The 26,427-nt window shown below is 31.2% G+C and overlaps 7 protein-coding genes across 10 annotated transcripts; 4 read left to right on the forward strand and 3 right to left on the reverse strand.

The window, feature by feature from the left end:
• The first annotated feature begins 70 nt into the window (after positions 1–70).
• On the forward strand, positions 71–3,190 carry Nprl3 (GATOR complex protein Nprl3). The gene is made up of 7 exons (XM_033476896.2): positions 71–620; positions 761–1,032; positions 1,100–1,195; positions 1,281–1,499; positions 1,577–1,910; positions 1,982–2,158; positions 2,219–3,190. The coding sequence occupies exons 1-7, from the start codon at positions 459–461 to the stop codon at positions 2,591–2,593; spliced, it is 1,635 nt and encodes a 544-aa protein (XP_033332787.1). The 5' UTR covers positions 71–458; the 3' UTR covers positions 2,594–3,190.
• A 653-nt stretch (positions 3,191–3,843) lies between these two features.
• On the reverse strand, positions 3,844–5,793 carry LOC117224163 (uncharacterized). Its single transcript, XM_033476898.2, has 3 exons — positions 5,213–5,793; positions 4,801–5,132; positions 3,844–4,720 (listed from the first exon to the last, which is right to left on the reverse strand). Exons 1-3 carry the CDS (start codon positions 5,223–5,225, stop codon positions 4,139–4,141), a joined length of 927 nt encoding a protein of 308 aa, XP_033332789.1. The 5' UTR covers positions 5,226–5,793; the 3' UTR covers positions 3,844–4,138.
• Positions 5,794–5,940: 147 nt separating this feature from the next.
• Positions 5,941–7,717, reverse strand: Efr (ER GDP-fucose transporter). Its single transcript, XM_033476897.2, has 5 exons — positions 7,289–7,717; positions 6,952–7,168; positions 6,558–6,872; positions 6,332–6,483; positions 5,941–6,262 (listed from the first exon to the last, which is right to left on the reverse strand). The coding sequence occupies exons 1-5, from the start codon at positions 7,363–7,365 to the stop codon at positions 6,019–6,021; spliced, it is 1,005 nt and encodes a 334-aa protein (XP_033332788.1). The 5' UTR covers positions 7,366–7,717; the 3' UTR covers positions 5,941–6,018.
• A 464-nt stretch (positions 7,718–8,181) lies between these two features.
• On the forward strand, positions 8,182–11,382 carry Tango4 (transport and golgi organization 4). 2 transcript variants are annotated; one of them, XM_033477026.2, is made up of 10 exons: positions 8,182–8,521; positions 8,652–8,758; positions 8,821–8,945; positions 9,014–9,291; positions 9,491–9,640; positions 9,715–9,909; positions 9,981–10,099; positions 10,216–10,395; positions 10,486–10,639; positions 10,739–11,382. In XM_033477026.2, exons 1-10 carry the CDS (start codon positions 8,519–8,521, stop codon positions 10,796–10,798), a joined length of 1,371 nt encoding a protein of 456 aa, XP_033332917.2. In that variant the 5' UTR covers positions 8,182–8,518; the 3' UTR covers positions 10,799–11,382. The 2 variants fall into 2 exon arrangements, with proteins under 2 accessions (XP_033332917.2, XP_033332918.2); XM_033477027.2 differs by having other exon boundaries at positions 8,182–8,408.
• Positions 10,633–12,618, reverse strand: TBCB (tubulin-binding cofactor B). The gene is made up of 6 exons (XM_033477028.2): positions 12,303–12,618; positions 12,084–12,227; positions 11,895–11,982; positions 11,531–11,722; positions 11,384–11,456; positions 10,633–11,000 (listed from the first exon to the last, which is right to left on the reverse strand). The coding sequence occupies exons 1-6, from the start codon at positions 12,417–12,419 to the stop codon at positions 10,883–10,885; spliced, it is 732 nt and encodes a 243-aa protein (XP_033332919.2). The 5' UTR covers positions 12,420–12,618; the 3' UTR covers positions 10,633–10,882.
• A 445-nt stretch (positions 12,619–13,063) lies between these two features.
• On the forward strand, positions 13,064–15,928 carry LOC117224127 (sentrin-specific protease 1). Of its 3 annotated transcripts, none has more exons than XM_076526084.1 (3): positions 13,064–13,283; positions 13,391–13,589; positions 13,682–15,928. In XM_076526084.1, exon 3 carries the CDS (start codon positions 13,804–13,806, stop codon positions 15,502–15,504), a length of 1,701 nt encoding a protein of 566 aa, XP_076382199.1. In that variant the 5' UTR covers positions 13,064–13,283; positions 13,391–13,589; positions 13,682–13,803; the 3' UTR covers positions 15,505–15,928. The 3 variants fall into 3 exon arrangements, with proteins under 3 accessions (XP_076382199.1, XP_076382200.1, XP_076382201.1); XM_076526085.1 differs by having other exon boundaries at positions 13,064–13,264; XM_076526086.1 differs by lacking the exon at positions 13,391–13,589.
• Positions 15,929–17,252: 1,324 nt separating this feature from the next.
• Positions 17,253–23,774, forward strand: LOC117224278 (uncharacterized). The gene is made up of 7 exons (XM_033477077.2): positions 17,253–17,793; positions 18,066–18,298; positions 18,407–18,638; positions 19,016–19,284; positions 19,396–19,731; positions 20,083–20,309; positions 20,505–23,774. The coding sequence occupies exons 2-7, from the start codon at positions 18,123–18,125 to the stop codon at positions 20,747–20,749; spliced, it is 1,485 nt and encodes a 494-aa protein (XP_033332968.1). The 5' UTR covers positions 17,253–17,793; positions 18,066–18,122; the 3' UTR covers positions 20,750–23,774.
• Positions 23,775–26,427: the final 2,653 nt, after the last annotated feature.

Raw genomic sequence — 26,427 nt, forward strand, 5'->3', positions numbered from 1 at the left:
ATTGACGTCAAATTACTAAAATTTCATCACTCCACCGTTGACGGCGCTGAGATAGAAAATCTTCATATCTTACTTCACTGCATTCTTACACCGAGCTGACAAATCTTGATTTTAAAATTTAAATAACTAATATGTTTGTTGCAATAAAGAATTTATCACATTTTTTCTTTTTTAGTAGTTAAAGTGAATTTGTAGACCCAAGAAATTACTTACTAATTTTTTTTGTATAGTTCGGTATAACATCAATTGTGTGCTTCTGACGACACTTTGTACATATTTGCGATTGAGGTGTTGTTAATTTTGCAATACGAAAGAAGGTTTCATTTATACTAAATATATTAAATTTACTTATCAATATTTTATTGTTAATTAAACTCAAGCATAGCATACATATTTTGGTAAATTACGTTTAATGAGGACAGTGAATTGTAACATAATCTTTATATTGATAAGGAATTATGGAAATAAATCCATTAAGTACAATTCTTGTGAAAAGTGACAGCAAAGGTGATAGACTCTTGTTTCGTTATCCACATATAGCCAAACACATACGAGATTCCAATCAGTGTACAAAAAGAAAAAACCCTTATTCTTTAACTATAGCAGAAGATTCATTACAGGTCAGCTTTACAAAATATTCTAATAGTGTAATGTTTATTCGGTGTTCAATAAATACTAAAGAATACAAAGTATAAATGTATATGGCTATGTATTCCCTAAACATATGCAGTAATTTAATATTTACTACATTTTTTAATAGTCTTTACCTTTCTCAACCTCCAACGTAAGCAATGGAAATTTAACTGGAGTAACCGATGAAGTCTTGTCAACGTTATTTGCTGTTAAACCAGAATTGTGTGAACAGAAGTTTGAATTAAAAGTAAACGATGTTCGCTTTGTTGGACACCCAACTCTCGTTCCATCTCGTGGATTAAAAGAAGTAAATTCTTCTATGCTATTTAATATAGTCTTTGCCCTTCCTGCACAAGCAAGTCACTCTATAGTAAAATGTTATTACGATTTAAGTAAAAGGTTTGTAACATCTTATGATTATTGAAGCAATTGAAACATAGGAATTCTTATATACAACTCATTTTAGATTAGGTATAGCATTGAGGCACGAAGAAAAAAGATGTGGATTTTTAACAGAAGAAATCAAAATTATGGTTTCTACTCATGACGAAGTTGCTACTAGGTATATGGGATATTGTTGATTTTAACTAAAAAAAAAAAAGAAATTTAAAAAGAGGATAATAAAACTTTGTTATACCCATGTTTAGATCGGAAGGTGAAAGTGATTGCGATGAATCACCGTACGAATTAATATTGCAAAGAAGCTTACTTGCACGTGATTTAAAATCTGTGTTCAATAGTCTCAGTACTTCTGGAATTATTAATATTATGATCAATAAATGGATTCAAGTTCGTTTCTGCCTACCACAAAAAGTTCATCAATCCCATAAGAAAGGATTTGTTATTAATCCAGAAATAATAGATAGGCTAGTATTAAATTAAATTACAATTTTTAAAAATTAAAGTGACTTATTACTTATTATTATATATAATTCTATTACAGATGTTTAAATAGTTTAAGACCATATCATGGTTTATTATTACTTATTGAGCCATTAAACTTGTTGGATACGCTTCCTATAGATTCTTCTCCAGCTCTTAAATGTCTTATTCAGATGTACAGTCCATTGAAAAGTTTGCAAACTTTAGCTGCTGATTCTGACCTTACGCTTACTCAAGTTTTTCAATTAACCGGTCATCTAGTTTACTGGGCCAAAGCTACTATAATTTATCCCCTTTGTGAAAGCAACGTGTATGTTATATCACCAGATGCTGTTATCACAAATCAATTACTAGAGGCATTTTCTGAAGAATTTCCAGGGCTATGTCTTTTACAAGTCAGTATGAGAAAGCTTATTATTACATGTGTATAAACATAAAATTAAAATTTAATTATCACTTCATGTAGGTTATTAGTGATTTTTCATTGCCAACGTCGATAAGTCAAAAATTGAATCCTTTGAATCAATCGCAACAACAAACGCAATTAGTAAAAATAATAATATGGTTATTAAAAAATCATTTGCTTTTACAATTGCACACATATGTGCAGTACATGCCAACTGTACATGGTCGAATACCTCTGGTAAGTTTAAGAAGTAATATATTTATAAAACATTATTAATTAAAGATTTGTTTTCTGAAGGATTTAAAGGATGAAACTAATTATAACATAAAAGAAATCACCGAAAGTGGCAGTACAAGAAATTTGAATGACACTTCAAAAGGAACTTCAACTGATATGAAAGAAGAATTATTATTAAATCTTCATAAAGAAAATGGTATATATAATTATCAATCAGAAGATTATGATATTCCTTCTGATGACAGGAAATTACTTGACAAACTCTGTCGTCTTGGATATTTTAATGGAGGGCATCACTTGGAAGAAATTATGTATTTAGAAAATATACGTAGGTCTCAAATATTACAGATTTTAGATAAGTTTCGAGATGTATTAATTACATGTGAATGTGAAGACCCTGCTATAGCTTTGTTTTTTAGTCAATTTGGTTCTTAGCATTTTAAATATAAATATACTTTCAAATCAGCTATTGCTTATGTTTGGTGAATATTACTTGAAAAACATTGTAAAATATTTGAAGATAGCATTACAGTACTGTATAAATACAACAATATTGTAATAAGCATTGGATAAAATGGAGAAAAGTTAAATTTAATGTATCAAAATAGATATTTTGTATATATTAAAAGTGTGCGGGAATTTCTGAAACCCGATGCTTTGGATGGAACAGAAAGACGCGGATCAGGACGGGATGAGATCCCAAAAAATTCGGGATTCCCGAGAAAATTCAAGATTTCTGATACTGTACGAAATCTTTCAATATTGTTTTGTCATCTATCTATAATATAGATTAGTTTGACTATGCATAGTCTTTAGCAATATATGAACAAACCAGAACCGATTCTCGGGAATCCTGAAAGAAAGAATCTGGTCTCGCACACCCCTAGTATTTGTATAAATTAAGAATATTATTGTGCGAGGCCTTAGCATTCGTTAAGGCATTTCTATGAAATATGTAATAAAAGACAGTCAATGATCTCAATTCAATTCATGAGACTTAAGAATAAATAATGAACTACTTCATACATAAAATTATGTGAGAAGTCAAAACTTTTGACAAATATTTTTTTTCTATCGGCAATCCATGCGGAAACGGTGTAGACAGCATACTATTCGACCAAATACATATGAAACACTTGGTATTTATAATTTACTGGGAAATGTATGTCAATTTCGTGACAAGACTCAAAGTTTGGTTCGCATTTGTTGCCAAATCGGTGGCAAACCTTCGCGAAACGTATCGTTTCGATTTCGTTTGCCACACTCATGTGGCAGATGTAGATAACAATATTTTCTATTTTATTGATAATTTTGACAGAGGGCCTAACCACAGACACACACTTAGGAACCGTGCAGACATTACATGCAATGCTTTTTTTTGTCTCAGGGTCTGAATTACCGACTCTGTAGAAAATGCTGTGGTACAATAGTTGAAAGTAGGCAAAAATAGGTAAAAAGGAAGTAAACATAAAGACTGAAAATAAGACTAAGCCAAGAGAGGAAACTATACAGTACAAAGAATATAGAAAAGTAAGATGATTGTACAAAATTGTGATTATATACATTTATATATATTTATATATATATAAGCGTTATAAGCGGGAAATATTGCAAATCGACATTTTTAAAAACAAAAAAGGTTGTTCATAATTATCGTCTGATAATATACTTCAGGGTCAACAAAATTGGTGAAATTATTTAATTTTTTATTTAACATTGCATTTATATTAATTCTTTGTTATGTTAGTTTGTAAAAATAAACTTTTATTATAATAATACTTCTAAGAATATTATACTAACTTTGATACTACTACTTAACTCTCTCTCTCTACTGGAGACTGTTTTATATTGCTTTACATAAATAACAAATATATACTTATTATAGCCATTTTAACAGGTTTCATAAATCTAGTATTAATGCTAATTCTACTCTTTCTTTTTAATATTTTCAATGCAGTTTGTTCATTGAAATACAAAGTATTATTTACTAATACACTTTATCTCAAAGTGATTAGGCTTGTTACACTTAGTACATACTTTTCCTTGTGCAGGGCACAATGATTTTGCGTGATCAGTTCCACATCTGGGACAATTTTTTATTACAGGCATTTGACATTTCCAGGAGTAATGGTTACTCTTACCACATTTGCAACATGTATAACCAAAAGCTGGACACTCAATTTGTTTATGATTAGTTCCACATTTCGAGCAGTTTTCAACAAACTTGGTACTAGATTTACAGTTCTCTGTGAAATGATTAAATTTTTTACAAGTATCACATTGTTTTCCATGAGCAGGACAATTATTGTGTGTGTGTCGTTTTCCACATCTGATACAATCAATTATAATCCTCTGTTTAACAGTTTTCTTGGGAACATCAATTTTGCAATGATCTTTCTTAAAATTTTGAAATGTCGCCAATTCCGAAGTAATTTCACTTAAGGTTAATGATCTTAAATATGTCTCCATCTCAGCATTATGCCCAGCTGTTGTAATATCATTAATCAATTTTTCTTTTACAATACAATCAATATCTGGATGATTGCTATCTGTAGCAAGTTTCTGAAAGACAAATATTTTTATTGTAATTATTTATAAATTTTACAATTATCGTATTGTTATAAATTATCCAAGTATTATACCTTTAAATCATTAACATATTCATTTATATTTTCATTTGGCTGTAATTTTTTAGATTTATAAATAAAGTATATGTCAAACTTCAAAAGTAAAGCATTAAAGTTATCTTTAAGTGACACGTCATTTGTAGATATAATTTTATAAGCTTCCTGTCCTATTGGACCAATAAACATTAAAAGATAATTCCCCCAACTGTTTTTGCATATTTCAGACTCATCTTCGTATTTTAGAAAATTTAAGAATTTGGATCGCCAGCAGCACCAGCTTTTGCTCAGATCGCCACTATCATTTTTTAGTGGCTGAAGAAATTTTGCTTCGTCCTTTGTTCCATTATCTTAAAGAATTTTCTTTTATAAATCACACTTTCGGTGTTACATACATACAATATTATAAATATTTAAACACAAATTTTACCTGTCGAGAACATATTTACTATTCCCGATAAGACATAAACACGAATATGTAAACACGTATATAATTGTTGGGTATATTATACTATTGATACTTATCAATGTGACAATGGAAATAGCTACAGATTTTTCCAGATAAAGTATGAGTCTGTGAACCAGTGTAGCCACTGACCTTCAATATGGGCAAACAAAGGGACCCGTATGAACTGGCTCACGATAGTAACCAATATTAATGAAACATAGCTCAAAAAATTGTTCTTTAATTGCCCATAATTGCTCACCAATTAGTTTTAATTTCTCGCTATTTCTTTTTTGAGAAATATCCAAAAACCTTTCCTGAGACGCCTAGGGACTTTGATGAGAGATTGGTAGCTCCCTAACTCCCTTCTTCCCGCGTCATAGAGCGAAGCCGGATTATGCTCACTGGCACTACCACCATTTAGCTCCCAAACTCGCGTCTCATTGGTCACTGTTTTTCATTAATAACTTATAAACAAAGCCGCGGGTTGCATTTTCGCCAAAGAAAAAGTTACTTGACCTCAGGAATTTCAGATTGCGAGACATTTTTGGGACACCCTGTATGATTCTGCTGCCATGCATTATAACTTTGTAATCAAGGCTAAATTAAAGTGTAGTTTTTAATTAATATTACAAATGGTACTTTTTATTAGTTCAATAACTAAATTAATAATAAAAGACATATAAACTACATGCATCAAGTATTTACAAAAATAGATGATACAAAATTCATTTTTATTACAATATTTAATTTAGAATAAAATATAATTGTTTCATTAGTAGCATTATTTATTATTGGACTTTCTTTTTCTCTTTAATTTTTAAACTTTCTTTAATCTTTGGTACTACTTCTGTGAATATCACTGTCCCCACAAAAACTAGGACTGTACCAAACCAGTGGTAAATTGTAAAAGGATTTCGAAAGTATACTATGGAGAAAAGTAATGATACAAATTTTCTTAATGTTATTACCAACGTCACTGTAAGCGATGAGCATTCTGCTGTTAATACATAAACAGAACTAATGCATACATATCTAAATTAATTGTTAAGGTCGTATATTTATTACTATTGAAATAGTACTCAAATATTTGTAAAAGGATACTGCGTAAGTACGTTTCCTATAAGAAACAGAATTAATTTTGGCACATATATATCTAACATCGATACCCTTAATGGCTCTGAATTAACTGCATAGGTAAAATGATCCCAAATATTAGGTGCCAAAGTTAAAAAGAATGGTAAGGGCAATAAATGCTGGAAAGTTAATAAACATTTTACAAATTTGTTTACATATTGTCAAAGGAATATTAATATAAGTATCAACAAACCGTGTAATATAATGCCTCCTTTGGATTTTTTCCATACTTTTTATGTAACTCCTCTTGAAGGATACCCATTCTAGCAGAAACAAGTAATGCAACTGTCATTAATGATATTCCCAATGCCCACCAAAAGAAATCTTCCCATGGAGTTGTAGGAACATGTTCTACATTTTTACCCCGTAACGATTTGATATCTTTACCACTGATAAGTGTACAAATTGCAATTCCAAAAGTAATCATAATCACTGATAAATATTTGCTAAATGTATAGCTCTTCTTTGAAACAATAACACACATAATCATATTTGCTATCAGAGAACCCTAAAAAAATATGAAACATTAATTATATTTATATCATATACATATCAAGGGCTTATAACTTCGAGGCTTGTTTACTTACAGCTCTGAATATCATATGCAATGGCATAGGAATGTTAAAGTCGAATGCATAATTATTACAAACATTTGCAATAAAGAACATAGTTACCATTACAAGGTAATCCTTTAATCCTATTCTGGGTTTTACATTTCCACATTTTGAAGTGAATATAAAACCTTCTATCGATATAAAAAGGAATTGTGAAAACGTGATCAAATTTCCACCACCAGGATCATCTCTGAAACAAGACAACATGATTTCTTTATGGTTAATGATATGCAAGTTTTATTTGAATGTAACCTCCTCGTGTGATTTACAAGAAATTGTAGGGCTTTATATCTGAATAAAACATACTTACTTTACAAAAAGTTCTAAGAACACAACGTTGCTACAACAGCCGAGAAAAACGCAGAATACTGCGATAGTTGCACGCATAATTAACAAAATACGATATCAAAACACTTAACCTAAACGATCAGGCGGTAGCAGGCTACCTTTCCGAATTTGCTACTTTGAATCAATACTATCGGGCACACGTCGGTTAACTAGTCAGCAATTTCTCAATAACTGGCAATGCATGGTAATAAAATGTATCACATAAACGTCACATGACTTTTTCTAATGGCAGATAAGAGATATGTAGAATAAGGTTACTGTCTGTCTACTGCTGTAGACTGAGTTCCCTTACGTGACAGTGAAACACTACAGTAATCACGCACTACCACAATTAAATTATATATATATACAGTGACAGTTCAAGTTTTGCAAGCTCTCCAGCCGTAGAGTATCTTACGTAAGATACAAATTATGTGTCTTTTATCTTAAATGTACAATGACGATATGAATTTTAAGTCATTAATTTAATACACGCATTCAGATGATTTTATGTTGATTTCGTTATGTTGATGGTGTACATATAATGTATGTATACATAAATAGGGATGCTTGAAAAACGGTATAACTTTTTTAAAACTGAACTAAATGATTTGAATTTTTTTTATATGATAAAAGTATTATTCATTGTCTATTAGACAATGACTAAATTTAAAAAAAGCATTCTACTTATGATCTAGTGAACTGGTTCCTCTACCATTTAAAAAAGAATTCAAATCGTTTAGTCCAGTTCTAAAAAAGTTATTACATTTTAAAAAGTGTCCGTATATTAATCAATCACCGTATGTAGTCCACGAACTCATCAAATTACCAAAAGTTCATCATTCCACCGTCGATGGTGCTGAGATAGAAATTTTTCAAATCTTACACACTGACGCTCCTTCTTCCATCATATCAACATGGACTTTACAAGGTTACAATCATAACCTTTGCATTTGTTGTGCTGTTCTGTGTTGTGTTGATTGGTGTTGATGAATTGAAAATCCTGACTGAAACATTTAAAAATTGTAGTTACATTTTTAAACATTTTCCTACATAAAAATTATGATGCATGAATTAAACCTACAGCAATTTTGAATATTGATGTGAGTTTCCTAAGTTACTGCGTTTATTTTAATTAAAAGAGCAACAAGTAACTTTCTCAGTGATTTTCTTTTAATATATATTTAAATAAGGACAACATTCATTTGCAGAAATGGTAAAAATAATACTTCTTTCCTTACAATAACTATTAAGAATAATTTTTAAGGAGCAGTAAATTTGTCTTTTGATAAGAAGTTTACTGCTATTACAAGTGAACATAGAACTTTTTCTTTCTTCTTTTGTAGGATGTTCAAAGACATTCTGTGCATACTCTTGTCTTTAGATCTTTAAAGAGAACACATGACATGTTCTTATTAAATCAAGGTACTTTGCCACCGTTGGATCCTAATCTGTAAGTAAATTTGTGAAGTAATAACAATGGAAGTTTTGAAATAATATTTTATTTTTATACAGATTAAGAATGAAAAAATCTTTAAAAGCAAAAGACTGTTATGGACCTATATTAGAACGAGTTAAAATTAATAATTTATCTAAAATGCAAAATGAACATGAAAATTCTGATCCTCCACCGCCTGGTGGTATGTATTTCAATTATTTTTATTTATACAAGTCTGATTTTTGTTACATATAAAAATATCATGTACAGATGAATCCTTTGGTGGAAATAATAGTAATGCAATGGTACCTTATAATCCTTTACACAATAACAACGGAGTTGTTACACAAACAAATGCAGGAGGAAATACAGTTAATAATATTGTAATGATACCACAAAAAAAGACCCCTTCTATGGCAAAACCAAAATGGCATGCACCATGGAAATTATATAGAGTCATTAGTGGGCATCTTGGTTGGGTAAGATGTTGTGCTGTTGAACCTGGAAATGAATGGTTTGCTACCGGCTCAGCCGACAGAGTTATTAAAGTAAGACTTTGTTTTATTTTGTTCATTTTTTTTGTTGTATTTGCAAGTTTTTGTATCTTTTGTTATTTTTCCATTTACCAATAATTACGAAATACGTAATTTTTTAAATTTCTTTTTACTTAAATAAATCTCATAATATCTTATAATATCTCATATAATAGTGTATACTTTTTACATTATTTTCACGTAAATAATTTAGATATGGGACCTTGCAAGTGGTAAACTAAAAGTTTCCTTGACTGGACATATAAGTAGTGTACGTGGATTAGCATTTTCTCAACGTCATCCATATTTATTTTCTTGTGGAGAAGATAGACAAGTGAAATGCTGGGATCTTGAATATAATAAGGTTACTAAATAGACATATACAAAGTATAATGTAACAATGTCTGTTATGTAGTTATAATTATTTGTTTACTCCAGGTTATAAGACATTATCATGGTCATTTATCAGCAGTGTACTCCATGGCATTACATCCTAGCATAGATGTATTAGTAACTGCTGGTAGAGATTCCACTGCAAGAGTATGGGATATGCGTACTAAAGCCAATGTACATACACTGGCGGGTCACACTAATACAGTTGCTAGTGTTATTTGTCAAGCTGTTGAACCACAGGTATTTTTTATCAAGAACTTCCAAAGTTTTAAAGACTAAAGCATTTAAATACATTTCTCTTCTCTTACTAGATTGTTACTGGAAGTCATGATTGCACTATAAGGTTGTGGGATTTAGCTGCTGGAAAATCTAGAGCTACTTTAACAAATCATAAGAAAAGTGTAAGAGCTGTAACCTTTCATCCATCATTGTATGTATATATATCTATATATATATGTATACATATATGATTTGTATGTATGTACATAGTTTTGTAAATGCTTTGCTTTTTATACTTTTATCAATGTAATCCGTATTGTTTATTAGATACATGTTTGCCTCAGCATCACCAGATAATATTAAACAGTGGAAGTGTCCAGAAGGAAAGTTTATACAAAATTTATCTGGTCACAATGCTATAGTTAATTGTTTGGCTGTAAATGCTGATGGTGTATTAGTTTCTGGTGCAGATAATGGCACTATGCACCTTTGGGACTGGAGGACAGGGTAAATTTCATATAATTTCTATACTTAAATGTTAACCTTTTACTATAAATCCTACGTTTATATCTATAACATTTTTGTGTATTTTATAAGATACAATTTCCAACGCTTGCAAGCACCAGTGCAACCTGGTTCAATGGACAGTGAAGCTGGAGTATTTAGTATTACATTTGATATGTCTGGTACCAGAATGATTACAACAGAAGCTGATAAAACAATTAAAATTTATAAAGAAGATGATACTGCTGTAAGTATAATTTATTATAATTTATTACCTACCATCTAATCTTATAAAAATCAAAGTACAAAATTCTTTTTACATCACATTTCTTATTATTATTTTCAGACTGAAGAAACACATCCTGTTAATTGGAGACCAGATATAATAAAACGGAGAAAGTATTAAATATTGCAACATTCCTATTGTACTGATTTCATATTTTTATGAATCCTATGTTAGAAACAAAATTGATAGAATAATTTAAATATTTTAAAGTTCTTCATTCAGATCAAATTCTTCTTCTGGAAAATTCCCTACTTTTATATGCATTGGTTTTATGAACCCACCATATTTTGATGAACACTCGAAATATTTTTTACCATTCACACTGCAATGTAAAATATACAAAATTAAGGTCAAACTGTAGAATAATTACTTCCTCCTCGATTTTGATGAACGTTGGATATGTTACAAATCTCAACATTTTGATCAATCTTTTCCTATGAATACATGGCACGCACGCGCTTATTTTCCGAGATATCAAAGAAAAACTGTCGCTACTACTACGTTGAATTTTGTTTATACGTGCATATTGCGGTAGCGCGTATGCGTGAGTCAGCAGCCTGCTTGCCTAATGTTTCCACATATACATATAACACATTCAACGCTCATTAAAATCTGAAAGGAAGCAGCTGTTCTACAGTTTCACCAAATTAAATATACACATGTAGATTAAATTATAGGTAAATATCAAATTAATTATGATCTTACGTTCCATCATTTTTACCAAGTGGTTCATCATATTTTACACCAATCCACCAACCTTCCTTAAATTCTGTTTTTCCTACAAATAAAATGAGTTTTATACTAAAAGCATAAATAAATTTAGTTATGCTAAACACAAAGTATACTACTTACCAACATACATAATAGTAGCTCTTCTTTTTGGTTGGTTTGGTACACATACTTCACAACGATCACCAACGTGACATAACTTGGCTTCTGCTTCCTCAGCTGCTTCTTCTTGTCTTTTTTCTTCTGCTTTTCTTTCTGCTTTTTCCTTGTTGTATTTTCCTAATTTATTTTTTTCTAAGAATGCTTTTACAGTATCTAAAACATTGAAAAAATATACACTATCAAATTATGTATCTGTATTAAATATCTTTTCTTTTGTCCTTCTATTTTTAGGCAAAAGGTATTGACATTGGCACAAAATGATAGAACTTTATGATAAACATAACACATGACATGTAATATTCGTACAGATCTTTATCTATTTTACCTGTCCTTTTTGCATATTCTTCTTCAGATATCTCAAATTTTTCAACATTACTTAAATTTGCTTCATTGCGTGAAAAATTATCAATTACCTAAAATGTGATACATACTTACATTATTATTATTGTACTATAATTTATAAGTAAATACTGAAATTCTTAATAATAATAATGAAGTACAAAATTTATGTTACATGTATTCGCATTCCATCGTCAATAGGATAAGATCCTAACAGTTGTTGTCCATTGTTTAATGTACAAACTAATCTGTCATTCTTATCAAATACTTCAACTACCATTGTAGCTGGATTACCACCAGTGATAAGCTCCAATTTTCCCTGTCATAAAGTAACAAATTGGTACATAATAGTAAACGTTATAGTATAATGAAAATAAAAACATAACACTCTTACCTTAAATTCATCGATCGTGATACCTTTCTGAAATCTTCGTTCCACATAATATTGTTGATTAGAATTAGTAATAGACAAATTTAAAAAATCTGATGTTATGACGTTATAATCGCTCATTTTTGTATGAATTAAGAGAAATGTATCGATATATTATTATTTTTCAAGTTTTACGCTTTGTGTACAAGTGGTTTCTTTGGTTACAACTTTTAAACACAGTTTTTACCAAATAAACAATTTATTAAAGATTGATCATTTCAAAGTTAATACCACATATAATACACATCTCGAGTTCGGTCACAGTGTGAAAATACCAAGGTATGCAGTGTGACATCACTATGTGATGTCGCCCTAATCGAGATAGTCGTCATTTTATTAATCTCTATAGTCACATAGGGATAACATAGTTAATTGTAAGTTCTTAGGTTGTATGTCTAGTTTAAGGGTAGCGCATTCACCAAAGTCGATAGAGAAGAAAGGACAAGAAGGTCATTTCGTTCTCATCCACAGAGACACGCGAATAAAGAGTTCTTACATTCACGAAGAAAATCTGTGTCGTTATTCCTATCTGCTTGTACAAAAAATTACGTTATATGAAAACAGTAATCGCAATATCTTTGGCGCCTCATAGAGTGATCTGCTATAAACTTGAATAAGTAAAAGGTATATACGAACATATTTTGAAATTCCCGCTATTAATTATTTAGTACTAATGCATCACGGTAGTGGGCACATTAACCGTATTAAGAAAGCAATTTATTGAGTGAGTTTACCCTGAAATACGCGGGAGTTGTCAATCCATACTTTGCGTTAATACCAATGGAATTGAACGCACGGTTTATTGCTTACTATATTTAAATTTGTATGTGAAATTTGCGACGTGTATAATTTGCCCATTTCTCCTGAGAACTCTGAAATGTAAAATTACTGTGTGTGTTGACATAATACCAGAAATAAAGTCCAATGTACGAATACTCTTTACAGGTATACGTTATAGTTTACATGTAATCACATTTATCAACCGTGATTAATAACTTATGTATACTTCTATATTTCGGCTTAAGTATTCTATTTTCAAACAATTATTTTAGGTTATTTGAGATAATAATTTTCATACAGTGGATACCATTTCCAATTATCTAAACGTTTAAAGCTGCACCTCCACACAGTTATATGTTTAAAGATTTAGAATACCTTAAATTAATATATATATATATATGATTTGCTTTATATATACTTATATGTATATACACACATATAAATATATATATTTATAAACATAAATGGAATGTAAGTATTTAAAGTAAAAATATTGATTTTTATAGTAATTAATATGTTTTATTTACTTTATATCGTTAATACAAATTTTGTATTATTTTTAGATCGTTGTAAAACGTAAATACTTCTCTCTCTCAATTTAATTGGACGTACAAATTTTGGATGGCAATATCAGTGAAAAATTTCTGGACTCTGTGCGGCAGACAGTCATCTTACTATAATCATCATGTTGATATTTGACTTTTTGAAAAAGTTTTTTGGTTGGGTGGACGAGACACCAAGAAAACGCAGAGCTGTATCGTTTAGTATAGAAAAAGAATTTGTGACACCGAAAAAACATTGTTGTGATTACGAAACCATCAATGTAGATGAAGAGCTTAATGAAATTAATGATGATAGTGACAGTGATGATACTCACATTATAACAAGACATAAACACTCTCCCATTAAATCGTCCAGTAGATTAAATGGCACATGTAATAAGGACAAATCGTATAGGTGTTGCCCGCCACCTTTTCCATTACCAAAGCCTCAACAGTGTTACAATGAATTAACCATGGGCTGCTTTGGTAATAAAATCAAAGATGGGCAAAACATCGAAACTCGTCAACGATGTTCAACTTTAAATAAAACTCATCGATTGAAAGAAAAAAATCAGTATGAGGAACTGCTGCAAAACTTTCTTCCACACAGGATACACGTTATATGTGATAAATATGAAGAAAAACAATCAACACCAGATGTGGTAGAAGTAATAGATTTAGAGAAGTCTGATTCTTTAAATCCTCCTTCTAAAGTTCACCAAATATCTAGGAAAAAGAACACGTTACCTATGCATTGGAATACAACAAACAAAGAAACAAAAAACAAAGAAGTGGTAATTACTACTATAGAAAATAATGATGAAGATACAGTACATTCCATTTGTAAGACAACGCAGTATCCTAGAAAACATATTAATACAGAAAAGTCAGCCTTAACTAAACATATGGAAAGCATGATTACAAATACATTAAGAGATGAGTTGGCTGCAAAAGCTGTAATCAGGGAAGATTTTATTCCACAAGTAGCGAAAAGATACAATGAGCGTATAGAGCAGCGTTATAAAGAAGCTGAAGAACTAAAAAAAATGACATGTGTGTTATCTAAGCATAATCGTTTAGCTCGAGAAGCTGCTTTGGAGGAACATTTAGCTCGTTCCATGCGATTATGTGAGGCAGTTCTCGATGAAAGAGGAGAACATGAGGAGCCATTGTTACCTACATTAACAGAAGAAATGATGCAAGAAGTAAAAAATGCTCTTATTCCCCGACCACCGGATGAAGTCCTTATAGAAGGTTTCGGTCTTAGAATTACAAGGAAAGATATTCATACTTTGGCTGATTTGAATTGGTTAAATGATGAAGTAATTAATTTTTACATGAATTTATTAATAGCCAGAAGTAGCAATAACAAATATCCAAAAGCACATGCTATGAATACATTTTTTTATCCGAAATTAATCTCAGGAGGACATGCATCCCTCAAGCGATGGACAAGAAAAATTGATATATTCGCACAAGATCTTATAGTTATTCCTATACATCTAGATATTCATTGGTGTATGTCAATAATTGATTTTAGAGACAAATCCGTACGTTATTACGACAGTATGGGTAGTAATAACATGAAATGTTTATCAGCATTGCGACAATATTTGGAGGATGAAAGCTTAGACAAGAAAAAGCAACCATATGATACTAGCAACTGGAAGTTAGAGTGTGCCAAAAATATTCCACAACAAATGAATGGAAGCGATTGTGGCGTATTTTCTTGTATGTTTGCCGAATACATTTGCGCGAATAAGAAAATTACATTTACTCAACAGGACATGCCATATTTTCGAAACAAGATGGTATATGAAATATTAAAATCCAAGCTTTTATAAAAAGCTATCCGAAAAAGACTATTTAAATACCAACAATTGACAGTAAACGACCTACATACATTGTTATAATTTCATAAACTACAAAATATTTAAAAAAAAAGAATTTATTATTATGTAAGATGCTCTAAACATTTATATTAAAATATTAAAAGGTATTATTATTTGTATAACTCTTACCTCTTTTGTGTAATTCAAAATATCATTGTTCAACCTGAAATGTTAAGTTTTGTTAATGCATAAAAACAATGCGTTTTTTAATGGACACAAGTTGGCAAAATATCGTTCTAATAAATCATTTTTCCCTGAATAATAATATATTATTATTTTATAAAAAACTCTAATTAACATTACAATATTCTGTACAAAGAGTAAGGTAGATGCGTCATAATGTTTTACTATGAATAAATGTAAATTTCTAAATATACTTAAGATGCGTACATTTATGTAGATTTTTAGATTATCCACACTGTAAAAAATATATACATATCTCTAAATCATTCTGTATTAAAATTAGAAGGTATAGAATTGCTATGAAACAGATTATAATTAAGAAATGAGGGGATTATACATATATAAGTACAGTAGAGACTTTCTTATCTGAACACTTCTGTTTACAATATTCTAGTCTATCTATCCAAACGTTCCATTATCTAATCATTGCATAATTTGGATACATTATCGCATAATCACACACACATGAAATAATATACACCTTGACTTAAACTACTTACCAATTGTATCAGGAGAATATGCGAGGAGTGATTGACTTGTACTACTGAAATTTTGACAAAATGAGATACCTCCTCGCATATCATGTTCACCTGATACAAAAATCCAAATTTCGGCAGACATTTTCTAAAAAAAGTGTCCGCGCAAGTAGTGTAACTCAACCACAACCCAGCCAATGAAGTTTCGAATACCTCCTCGCATATCACGGTCTCCTGATGTAGAAGAGAAATTCTAGAATCCAGAATTCGAATTACCGCTTCTAAACCGCCATATTGAATTTTAGTATGTCCAAGTTTGCAGTTGGTGTAGGTGGCAGTCAAATAGTGCCCCAAAAATTGATTGTAGAGTCGTGGACCCCTAGTCTGTACGTATCCTCAATTTCTACGTCGGTATGACAGTCATGATGGGCCTGGAAGTCTATAAAATGATTTATTTATTCTGTACAATTCTGTACCTCGTCTGTGGTCGGACCACTTCTTACCCTTACACCGTATTAAAGACACTACTGTCAAAGGTTTGGACTGGATGTGGTATGGCCAAATTTTGATGCCAAATATGTGTGATATGAAGAAACAGATGGATCGGTATTTGGTACCAAAGCTTGGTTCTCGTACTACTTAATCTTTTATTTGCTAGATGTGGAGATGCATTAAATTTTTACCAGGGTTAATATTAGCATTCCACAATACTTTTACTGTATACTTACATGTATGCTGTGTATCCATACAAATTATATACATACAATATCTTTTGAAGATGTGTTAGACAATTTATTAATTTTATTACAATTTATTTCTTAATAATATCAAGACAAAAGATGGTCTTAATATTGTTTGTATCATTAGAATGCTTTAAATTTTGCTCAAAATTACAGTATCACAAAACTATAATATCAAATTTTATTTAAATGATTTTTTGAACTTATATATATTCCAACAACAAGCTTTGAGTGTACTAATAGGTATTTGTTTGTTTATTTAATTATTTTGTATGTACAAATATACATTTTTTAAAGAGAAGTATATTGTACTTAATCTAATTTGATATAATATATATAAAAATCGACCAGCAATACCGATTTGATAAGTCGCAAATTACTATGAAGTCGAATGTCGTAAGATCGATAATTTCGATTAATCGATGTTATTCTAGAAGAGAGTACAGAGCAGCGTGTAGTGATTCACAGAAGTGTATCTTGCATTTTTGTGTGAAAACAAATTAAAATAATATAAAACTGGAAATGACCTATTCTGAATAATTTAAACAAGAGAACAAAACAGGAACCTCCTCAGCTTCCTCTTTGTAAAACAATGTCAAGCATACGGTGAAAAATTTAACCAAATCGGCGGAAAACTACGTCACCAGTGACGGATTCCCCTGAAACTGGGACAAAGTGCAGTGTACTCTGGCATTGCGCTTTACCGGAATTTCTCTCACTCCATGTCCTAGTGGTTTCCCCTCTTCTCTTTCTCTCTCTCTCTCTTTCTCCCTCTCTTCCCTTACTCTCGTAGAATTAGCCAATCGTCTCGTCATCCTCGAGCCTTCGATCGAAACTGACAGGTAAACATCAAAATTTTTTAGAAAATTTATACTATTATTTAATTTACTTTGATTTATTTTGATCCTTTTACATTTCATCATTTATTTGCTATTTTATTAACTATTCATGAAGCAACAATTAATTAATGTAAATCGCATGTGTTGTTAGAAACGGTTCCAGTATCACACATGAAAAAGTATAAGTTAATAAACGTTAACAATGTAAGAGGAAGAAGATCGTCTATAATTACAGACAATGTTAGTGTTTCAAAGATATTTCTATTATGTTATAGTTAATCAACAACGAATGGTGCAAGGCCAATTGCATAGTGTCTGGAGGGCTCGATACCATGTCAGATGGGGTTGATGGTGGTGGCGGGGAAAATGAGGTAGATTCCCATTCTTGTTCGCATGTCGACGTTGGAGAATCCTCAACCCCAAGAGACGAAGAAACTTTGGATCCTGATAGTGAAGCTGCTTTGAACACCAATTATGATAGCAGTGATGGTGCAGTTCCTGCATTTAGGTCCGTTGCCTTCATGTATTTAATTTTTTGTATTTAGACAAATTTAATAAACGTTGAGATAATCAAAGTCTTAAATAGCGTATCAAAGGATCCATAACGTGTGGACAGGTGTGAAAGGTGTGAAAACTATGAAACCATAAATAAGACAGCATTATGCGCTCATCAGGACCAGTGTTTGGCCAATGCTGAAACAGGAGAGAGTGTAGAGAATATTGAAACTGTTGAAAATGATGGAGATGGAGAGGAATCTCATTCTGGTATTCGTTCTCATAGAAAAATGTTTGAATGTGATGTTTGCAACATGAAATTTTCCAATGGAGCCAATATGAGGCGACATAAGGTATGAACCTTGCATAGTTATATTATGAATTAAAATACAATAGTGCCCATTAAGATATTGCATTCTGCTCTCAGCTGTTCTTAGACTAGTGCTTAGCTTATTTACCATTTTAGTATTATATCAGTTTTTTAAAAGAACCCATAATGGTTAAATAAACTATACTTACCTTGTTTGCATCGAACACTTTTTGCTCAATTTTTTGATCCATAGTCTGGCATATTGAAGAAACAAAATGTTTGGTACTTTCTGGAATTTTACTTTTTTATATAGTTACTATAATAAACTTCTGAATTCGATACCACTACATGGATGCCATTGTATTGAAAAATTATCATGAATGTTATGTATGAAGTTATAATTAAAAATTATGTTTGTAGATGAGACATACTGGTGTGAAACCATACGAGTGTCGTGTGTGTCAAAAAAGATTTTTTCGTAAGGATCATTTGGCAGAACATTTTACAACTCACTCTAAGACTTTGCCATATCATTGTCCAATTTGTAATCGAGGTTTTCAAAGACAAATTGCAATGAGGGCCCATTTTCAGAATGAACATGTTGGCCAACATGATATGGTAAAATCTTGTCCTTTGTGTAACTATCGTGCAGCAACTATGAAATGTCTAAGGTTACATTTTTTTAACAGGTAAGTTCTCTAAGTTAAGTTATTATATAATAAATATTATGAATTTCATAAATAGCTAATGTAAATATGTTATAAGTAATACTAAATAAATATTTGTAATAATTATTTCAGGCATGGAATAGACCTGGATAATCCAGGTCCAAACAGTTCCAGTTCTTTAATGAATAGTTGTGCTCCAGGCGAAGCTATGCCTTCAGCTCCCCTTTCAGATAGTGGAGATAGTACTGGAAATCGATCTGCAGACAATGCAACTCCGCCGATGCATTTTTTAACACCTCATATAGAGATATCAATACCTTATCCTGAACAAGCTGCAAATCAACGGAATCCAAGTCCTGCTCCACTTAATGGAGATAGTCCAAATAGTCCTCAAAGTGCAGACAGTAACAGTAATGCTCCAAGTAGTAGTCACCATCAATTACCTATTAACAGTAGTGGTATTCACAGGTATAGAACATATTTTTATAATTAATTTTAAGTCTAATGTATATAAACGGGTTCTTGAACAAACTATAGTATAATTACGGTGATTATGGCGTACGTATTGCGTTATTTTTTGACAAAGCATATTTAAAATTTGGAAAAATAAAATAGAGAAAAGGAATCATAAATTTAATTGAATATATCCAGATAATTGGAGGGATTAGTTTGGTTTTTACTGGAGGTTATTGGTTTTCTGGGCACTCCATGTAATAAGGATTGCAATGTGCATTTTCAATTATTTGCAGTTCCAATTATTTACGTGCCCTGAAGTTTGATTTATTTTGAATTTAACTGTAACTTATTTTGTGAATAAAGGAATCTTGGAGGAAGTGAAGAAGCAATCACACCTTCAATTTCACTTATTCCTATTAAGCAAGAACCAAACAGCAATGGAACAGAGGAGAATGGAGCAACATCTAGTAATCTTCCATTACCATCATTGATCAAAGTTTCACCATTGAAGTCTCTTCTTCGAGATGATTTACGACGCAAGCTTTCATCTGGTTCTGGAAATAACAATAACAACAATAACAACAACAATGGTAAATTTCATTATTTTTTATATAAAATTTGATAGAATATCTGTGAACAATTTGTATTTATAACACAGTTCATACTGTCATGACTAGTTTTACATTCGATCTAGGTGTACTTGATGTTCTGATAATACATTTGAGATAACTTTTGTTTTGTACAACTGACCTAGAGAAAATTATACCTATATTAATTTTACTTAGGTAATAGTAGCTCGAATACAAATCCCCATTCAAGAGGAGAACCGCCCAGTTCGACGAGGCCGGATCAACGAACCAGTGGACTTCAATGCGCTCATTGTAGAATTACTTTTCCTGATCAAACGTTGTATTTCCTTCATAAGGGTTGTCATAGTGAAAGCAATCCTTGGAAGTGCAATATTTGTGGTGAACAGTGTTGTAACTTATATCAATTTAATTCGCATTTATTAAGCAAAAGTCATCAGTAATTGTAAAAGGGGTGACATTTTTTCTTAAGAGTCTAGAACCTCGATTATTTAAAGATTCATTAGTAAGTGTAGAAAAATGTTAATATAAGAAATGAGAGAGTAGGAAGAAAATTATGAACAGAGAGAAATATTTTTTGGATAATTTAAACGAAACAAAGTTTTATTTAACAATATAAAATGTATTGTTGTTTATTTTTATTTATATTAATATTTAATATTTATATTGAGATTGAAGTAGTCGAGGTTCCAGGAATGATTTTGGAATGTGAAAAAAGTCGTGCCTTTATCAAGATACCTTTGCCAACACTCACACTCGTCCGAACCATGCTACTTTATGGTAGTACGAACGATCCGTCCATGGGGCTTTACAAAATATATTCCAGAATTTGTGTCGGTAGTTTTAAACATATAAATATATATATATATATAATATAATACATATATATATACATACATGTATACATATATATATATAAGTATATATATAAAAGTCTCTACACACCTTTCAAAATGGTATAATATTTTTTAAAGTGCTCTAAACAACATGAATTTTTTTGTAAATTTTGTAAAGGGACTAATTCACTGAATAATGACCATTTTCTTATTTGAGCCGATAATGAACATTTAAAAATTTGCACTTTGTACTTATCGACAACTTTTAAACATGTTGAAAATCTCATTAAAATCGATTGACGTTGTTATGAACAGTTAAAATTTAAAATTCGTGAAAATTGTAGTTTTTGACGAATTTGAACTAAAACCAGGAAATTTTTACACTTCAGAGACTGTAGCATGAATATGCGTCAACCGATTTCAATGAAATTTTCAGCATGTATATAAGTTACTGAGGTCTACAAAACGTATTTTTTAAATTTTCATTATAGACCCAAATAAGAAAGTAAAAAGATAAAGCCTTTTTTACATTTTTTTTAAATTTCAAATAATAGTAAAATTTAAAAAAAAATATATTTTAGTAACTATGTAGTAAACTAATCCTCTTAACATTTACAAAAAAATTCAAATCATTTAAATCACTTTTAAAAAAGTTATACTGCTTTAAAAGGTGTGTGGACACTCTTGCTCCTTACTGTATATATATATATACATACACATATATATACATGTATGTACATATTTATTTATTTAGATAGAAAAAGATATATTGAGAATACCAATAAGCCCCTTTTTTCTATCTAAATTATTTCTACGCTCTATCGTTTTGCTTGTTTTTTATAATCTTGTTTGTTAAAGTATACAAATTTCATATGTTGTTATGCGTTTCATTTATTCTTATTGTATTATGAATAGTCTGGTTGAGTAAAAATTGTAAAGTATCATTTTTATAAAGTAACAGTCTATTATTTGTAACAATTCGTGATGAACCTGATTATTCGTAGATGAAATTACAATATGAATAATTAAGCAAACATTTTTTACAAACTACATTTCAGTTATTGATTCATGTTACGGTGAAAGAAGAAATCGGATTGCGTATATTATTGAATAAAGATACAAATATACAAGTAGGGAAAAGGCGGTAGCTGATATATTGTCAGCTCAAGAAATATTTTATATAGAGATATTTGTACAGAGATCTATTAAAATATGAGAATATGAAAATATGTATCTTAAAATGTCACACTTCAAAAGTGTGTTACGAAGAGGGAATTAGATAATTATTTAAACAACTTTTTCACAATCTGAAATTTTAAATTTAGCAAGACAAATTCATAGGAATTGAGATAGTAAAATTCGAATGTTAAAAGAATGTAATTTAATAAAGTGAAATTATTGATAGTTTCAGTACAAATTCAAATGAAAACATTTGAAAAGTGAAAAGAATATAAATAACTTCGAAACATGAAATAGTTAAATTATTATATTCTGGTACATATTTTTATGAGTATATTTATACATATGTGTATACAGGGTGTAAAACTAATGTGTTACAGTCAAGTGTCTATAGCTAAATGAAATTTGAAAGTTCTTTTATTGCCACATATGTTTCCATATTTAAGGGGTGCATTCATTGATTAAATTAGTTTTTTTTGTAATGCTTTCAATATTACACATTAACTAGCATGTTGAATATAAAATTAATATGCTCTGTGCGTCCAAGATCGAAAATACTGCTTGATGCAGTATTATAAAAAGAGCAGTATTCAAATAACGTAATTTAGTAGAACCATAATATGTCTTTATCGTAATTAGTAGAATGTTATTATTTTCGAATTAAATTGTTAAACACTATTTTTTGGTCAATTAATCCAATTATTAATGTCCATTGTACTTGAAAATCTTTACTATAACTATAAGTGTACAAAAACGTAGCGTTAATTGAAAAAATAAACATAATTTGCTATATGATCTTAATGACTTGTCTTAAGGAAACTAATTTTATCAATACATATGCACTTAGATGCTGAAAACTTCGAACAATCAGATTTCTTAAATAAATATATAGTTTTAGAAATGTATGACTCTAGCTCACTTAGTTTTACATTTTTCAGGGTACCCAATTTAAGTATATAAACCTGCGTGTTACATTTCAATTACACTTTCAAGTGTAATATAAACAAAAGATATACTTAATTATTAAATAAAACTGTTAATAGTTAAAATAATACATATGTGATACGTGAGAATGTAGAATTAAATTGGGCACTCGTTACATATTCTAAAAAATTTATTGAATACGATGCGCACGAATATTATAATCTGTGGTCGTAGTAATTTAAACCTCATTCCGTATATTGTGTAACATTTCGTACGATTATTGCTATTATATTATTAATATAATTAATATTATCATTATTGTAATATTTATGAATATGTAAGTTATTTATTCTTACTTCGCATTCCAATACATTAATTTTTTTAATTGTATCAAAAGTTTGACGATGCTTATTGTTTTGAAAATATGTTTATCTACGTACAAGGTGTTCGGCAATACATTGTAGAAAATTTAAGGGACGAAACTTTGTTACAATAGGAAAATCGAGAATAAAAAGATATATGATTCCGATCTTGTTTTGAAATTAAGAACAATTAAAGTGTCACCGTGCGAACCAGTTTCTGTTTTTGTTTTTTTGCATGGTACACCTCTAATTATTCTGACTTGACCTTCGATTAGCGAATTATATAGAGATTTTTAGTGGTTAATATCCAGGTAGAAAAGTTTTTGAAAGAAAGTGCAATTTATTTTCATTTTAACCTTTATTATCATCTAATGGCGGCATAGAAGATTGTTCCTTACATTTTCTCCGCTTGTTGCAGGACACTTCGTACAATATACTGATTTAGTATATGTTGTTATTTTTGTATATATTAAAAATATGACATATCTTAAACATAGTATTTATATCCATTACTAATTGATATATTGTATTAATTGAAGTAGAAATTAAAAAATATATAATATTTGCTATTCTAAAATAAAAAAGAATAAGTTTATATATCACAATATAAATGTCATTTAATAAGATTAATTAATTAAGATTATGGCCTGTTGGCATTGTGAGAAAATTATTTGTTTACTTTCCTAGAAAGGATTAGAAATTAGTACTGTTAACATTTACAGTACTTTCGGGAAATGAGAGGATTCCTGAGGTCATTTTAAATAAGTTTTCCCTTAGCAAAAAAGAACGTCGCGTTCTGGTAGGTCAGACCGAGCCCCCTCCCTTCGGCAGAGCCGATTTTGCTGGGCTTTCCGTCGAGCCCGGCAGACAGGCTCGCCGGCGACCGCTCGACGGGTGTGTAGTTGCAGTACAAAAAGGCGTGCAATGGTGTAGCCAATGAAAGGATGCATACATTCTAAACGCAAGATAACGAGTTCAGGAACGGTAAGGTGAATTTAGTTTTCCCAGTGATTATTTTCAAGAAGATTCGTTACCCTTTAATACCAAAAATGTTGAGCACAGAAGAAGACAGCGATTCATCGAGCGAGACGTCTGTATCATGTAAACGTCGCTGCGTAATACGATCATCATCATCATCATCCGAAAGTGACAATTCGTCTGATAGTTCGGTAACGAGTATTGAAACTAGTGATGAAAACGAGTGGTTCGATCCACGAGGAAACAGGCCAAGTATTGTACATTTTAGAAGTGCCCATGGTGCCAAAGTAAGTAACGAGGATGTGCAAAAGTGTATGAAAATCGAAGACTTTTATGGACTCTTTGTCACTGATGAAATGTTCGAACGCATCAGTGAACAAACAAATATTTATGCCGCGCAAGCAAGTACAGCTTCCAAACATTTGCAGCAATGGGTGCCAACAAACAAGGATGAAATGAAGCAGATGTTCGGACTGATTTTATGGATGGGATTGGTGAAACTCCCGTCCATGCATCTGTACTGGTCCCAGGATCCACTGTTTATTCAAACATTCCCCCAGAGAGTAATGAGTAGAGATCGGTTCGAGATTCTGATGAGCACGTTGCATTTCGCGAACAATACAGAAGATGGCGCCTTCGATCGTCTCTCAAAAGTTCAGTTCATCGTAGACGAGCTGAATAAAAATTTCAAAAAATATTACGATCCTGCCGAGATATTGTGCATCGACGAGTCTCTAATACCATTCCGCGGACAAATTAGATCTGGGCGGTATCTGAAAAAAGAGAGACGCAAGCGTTGCGTCAAAATATTTAAATTGTGCTGCGACAACGGATATACCTACAGTTTTCGAGTTCACGCGGGAAAAGCGCTCGAAAAAGAAGATATCGCGTCAACGAATGTTGCGATGAATTTGTGTAAAGATGTGTTTTACAAAGGCCACACATTATGCACCGACAATTGGTACACCAGCGTGGATTTGGCGAACAAATTGGTAACGAAAAATATGCACTTGGTTGGTACACTTCGACTGAATTGCAAAGGAATTCCGAACGAAGTTCTAACGACCGAATTGAAACGTGGGGAAGTCGTGGCAAAAGAGAGTAGTAAAGGAATTACGGTCTTGAAATGGAAAGACAAAAGAGACGTTTTGGTTCTTTCCACCAAACATTCGTGTGAAATGGAAAACGTGACAACCAAAAGAGGGGTTTGCTGTAGACCAAAAATTCTTATAGAATATAATAAGGGAAAAACTTCTGTCGACCTTTCCGATCGGATGAGCGCGTACAGCGGTCCGCCGTCGAAAACGATGAAATGGTATCGAAAATTGGCGCTCGAGCTTTTCTTGAACATCGCTGTCGCGAATGCGTTAATTATGTTCAAAGATGTGACCAGAAGGAAAATGTCAATCACGACATTTCGGAAACAGTTGGCAGACGCGCTCACGCGGCATTCGGAGAGAGAAACTCCGATAAGAGTCGATACGAGAAGAAACGTTCACCAATTGGAAAAGAAAGAAGGAAAGGCGCATAAAGTGCGTAAATATTGTCTCGAGTGTTACAAGACGAATACAGAAATCTATGGGCGCGATTTGGCTAGAAAATTAACCAGACGGGTCGTCACCTTTTGCAATATGTGCAATTCCGAACCACATCTTTGCCTAGAATGTTTTAATAAACTGCATTAAAAATTACATTTATTTTTCAACCTTGATGCTGCCGATCCCATGCACCGATGCCGTCCAAACGAGAAGTTCGCTGTCGTTCCATTAAGACTGACGCCGCCCAAACAAAAAGTCCATTGTCACTCCGAAGGGGTTGACGCCGCGCTTAACGCGTTAATAT

Source organism: Megalopta genalis, chromosome 13, assembly GCF_051020955.1.
Source record: "Megalopta genalis isolate 19385.01 chromosome 13, iyMegGena1_principal, whole genome shotgun sequence".
In the NCBI taxonomy this organism is placed as follows: Eukaryota; Metazoa; Arthropoda; class Insecta; order Hymenoptera; family Halictidae; genus Megalopta; species Megalopta genalis.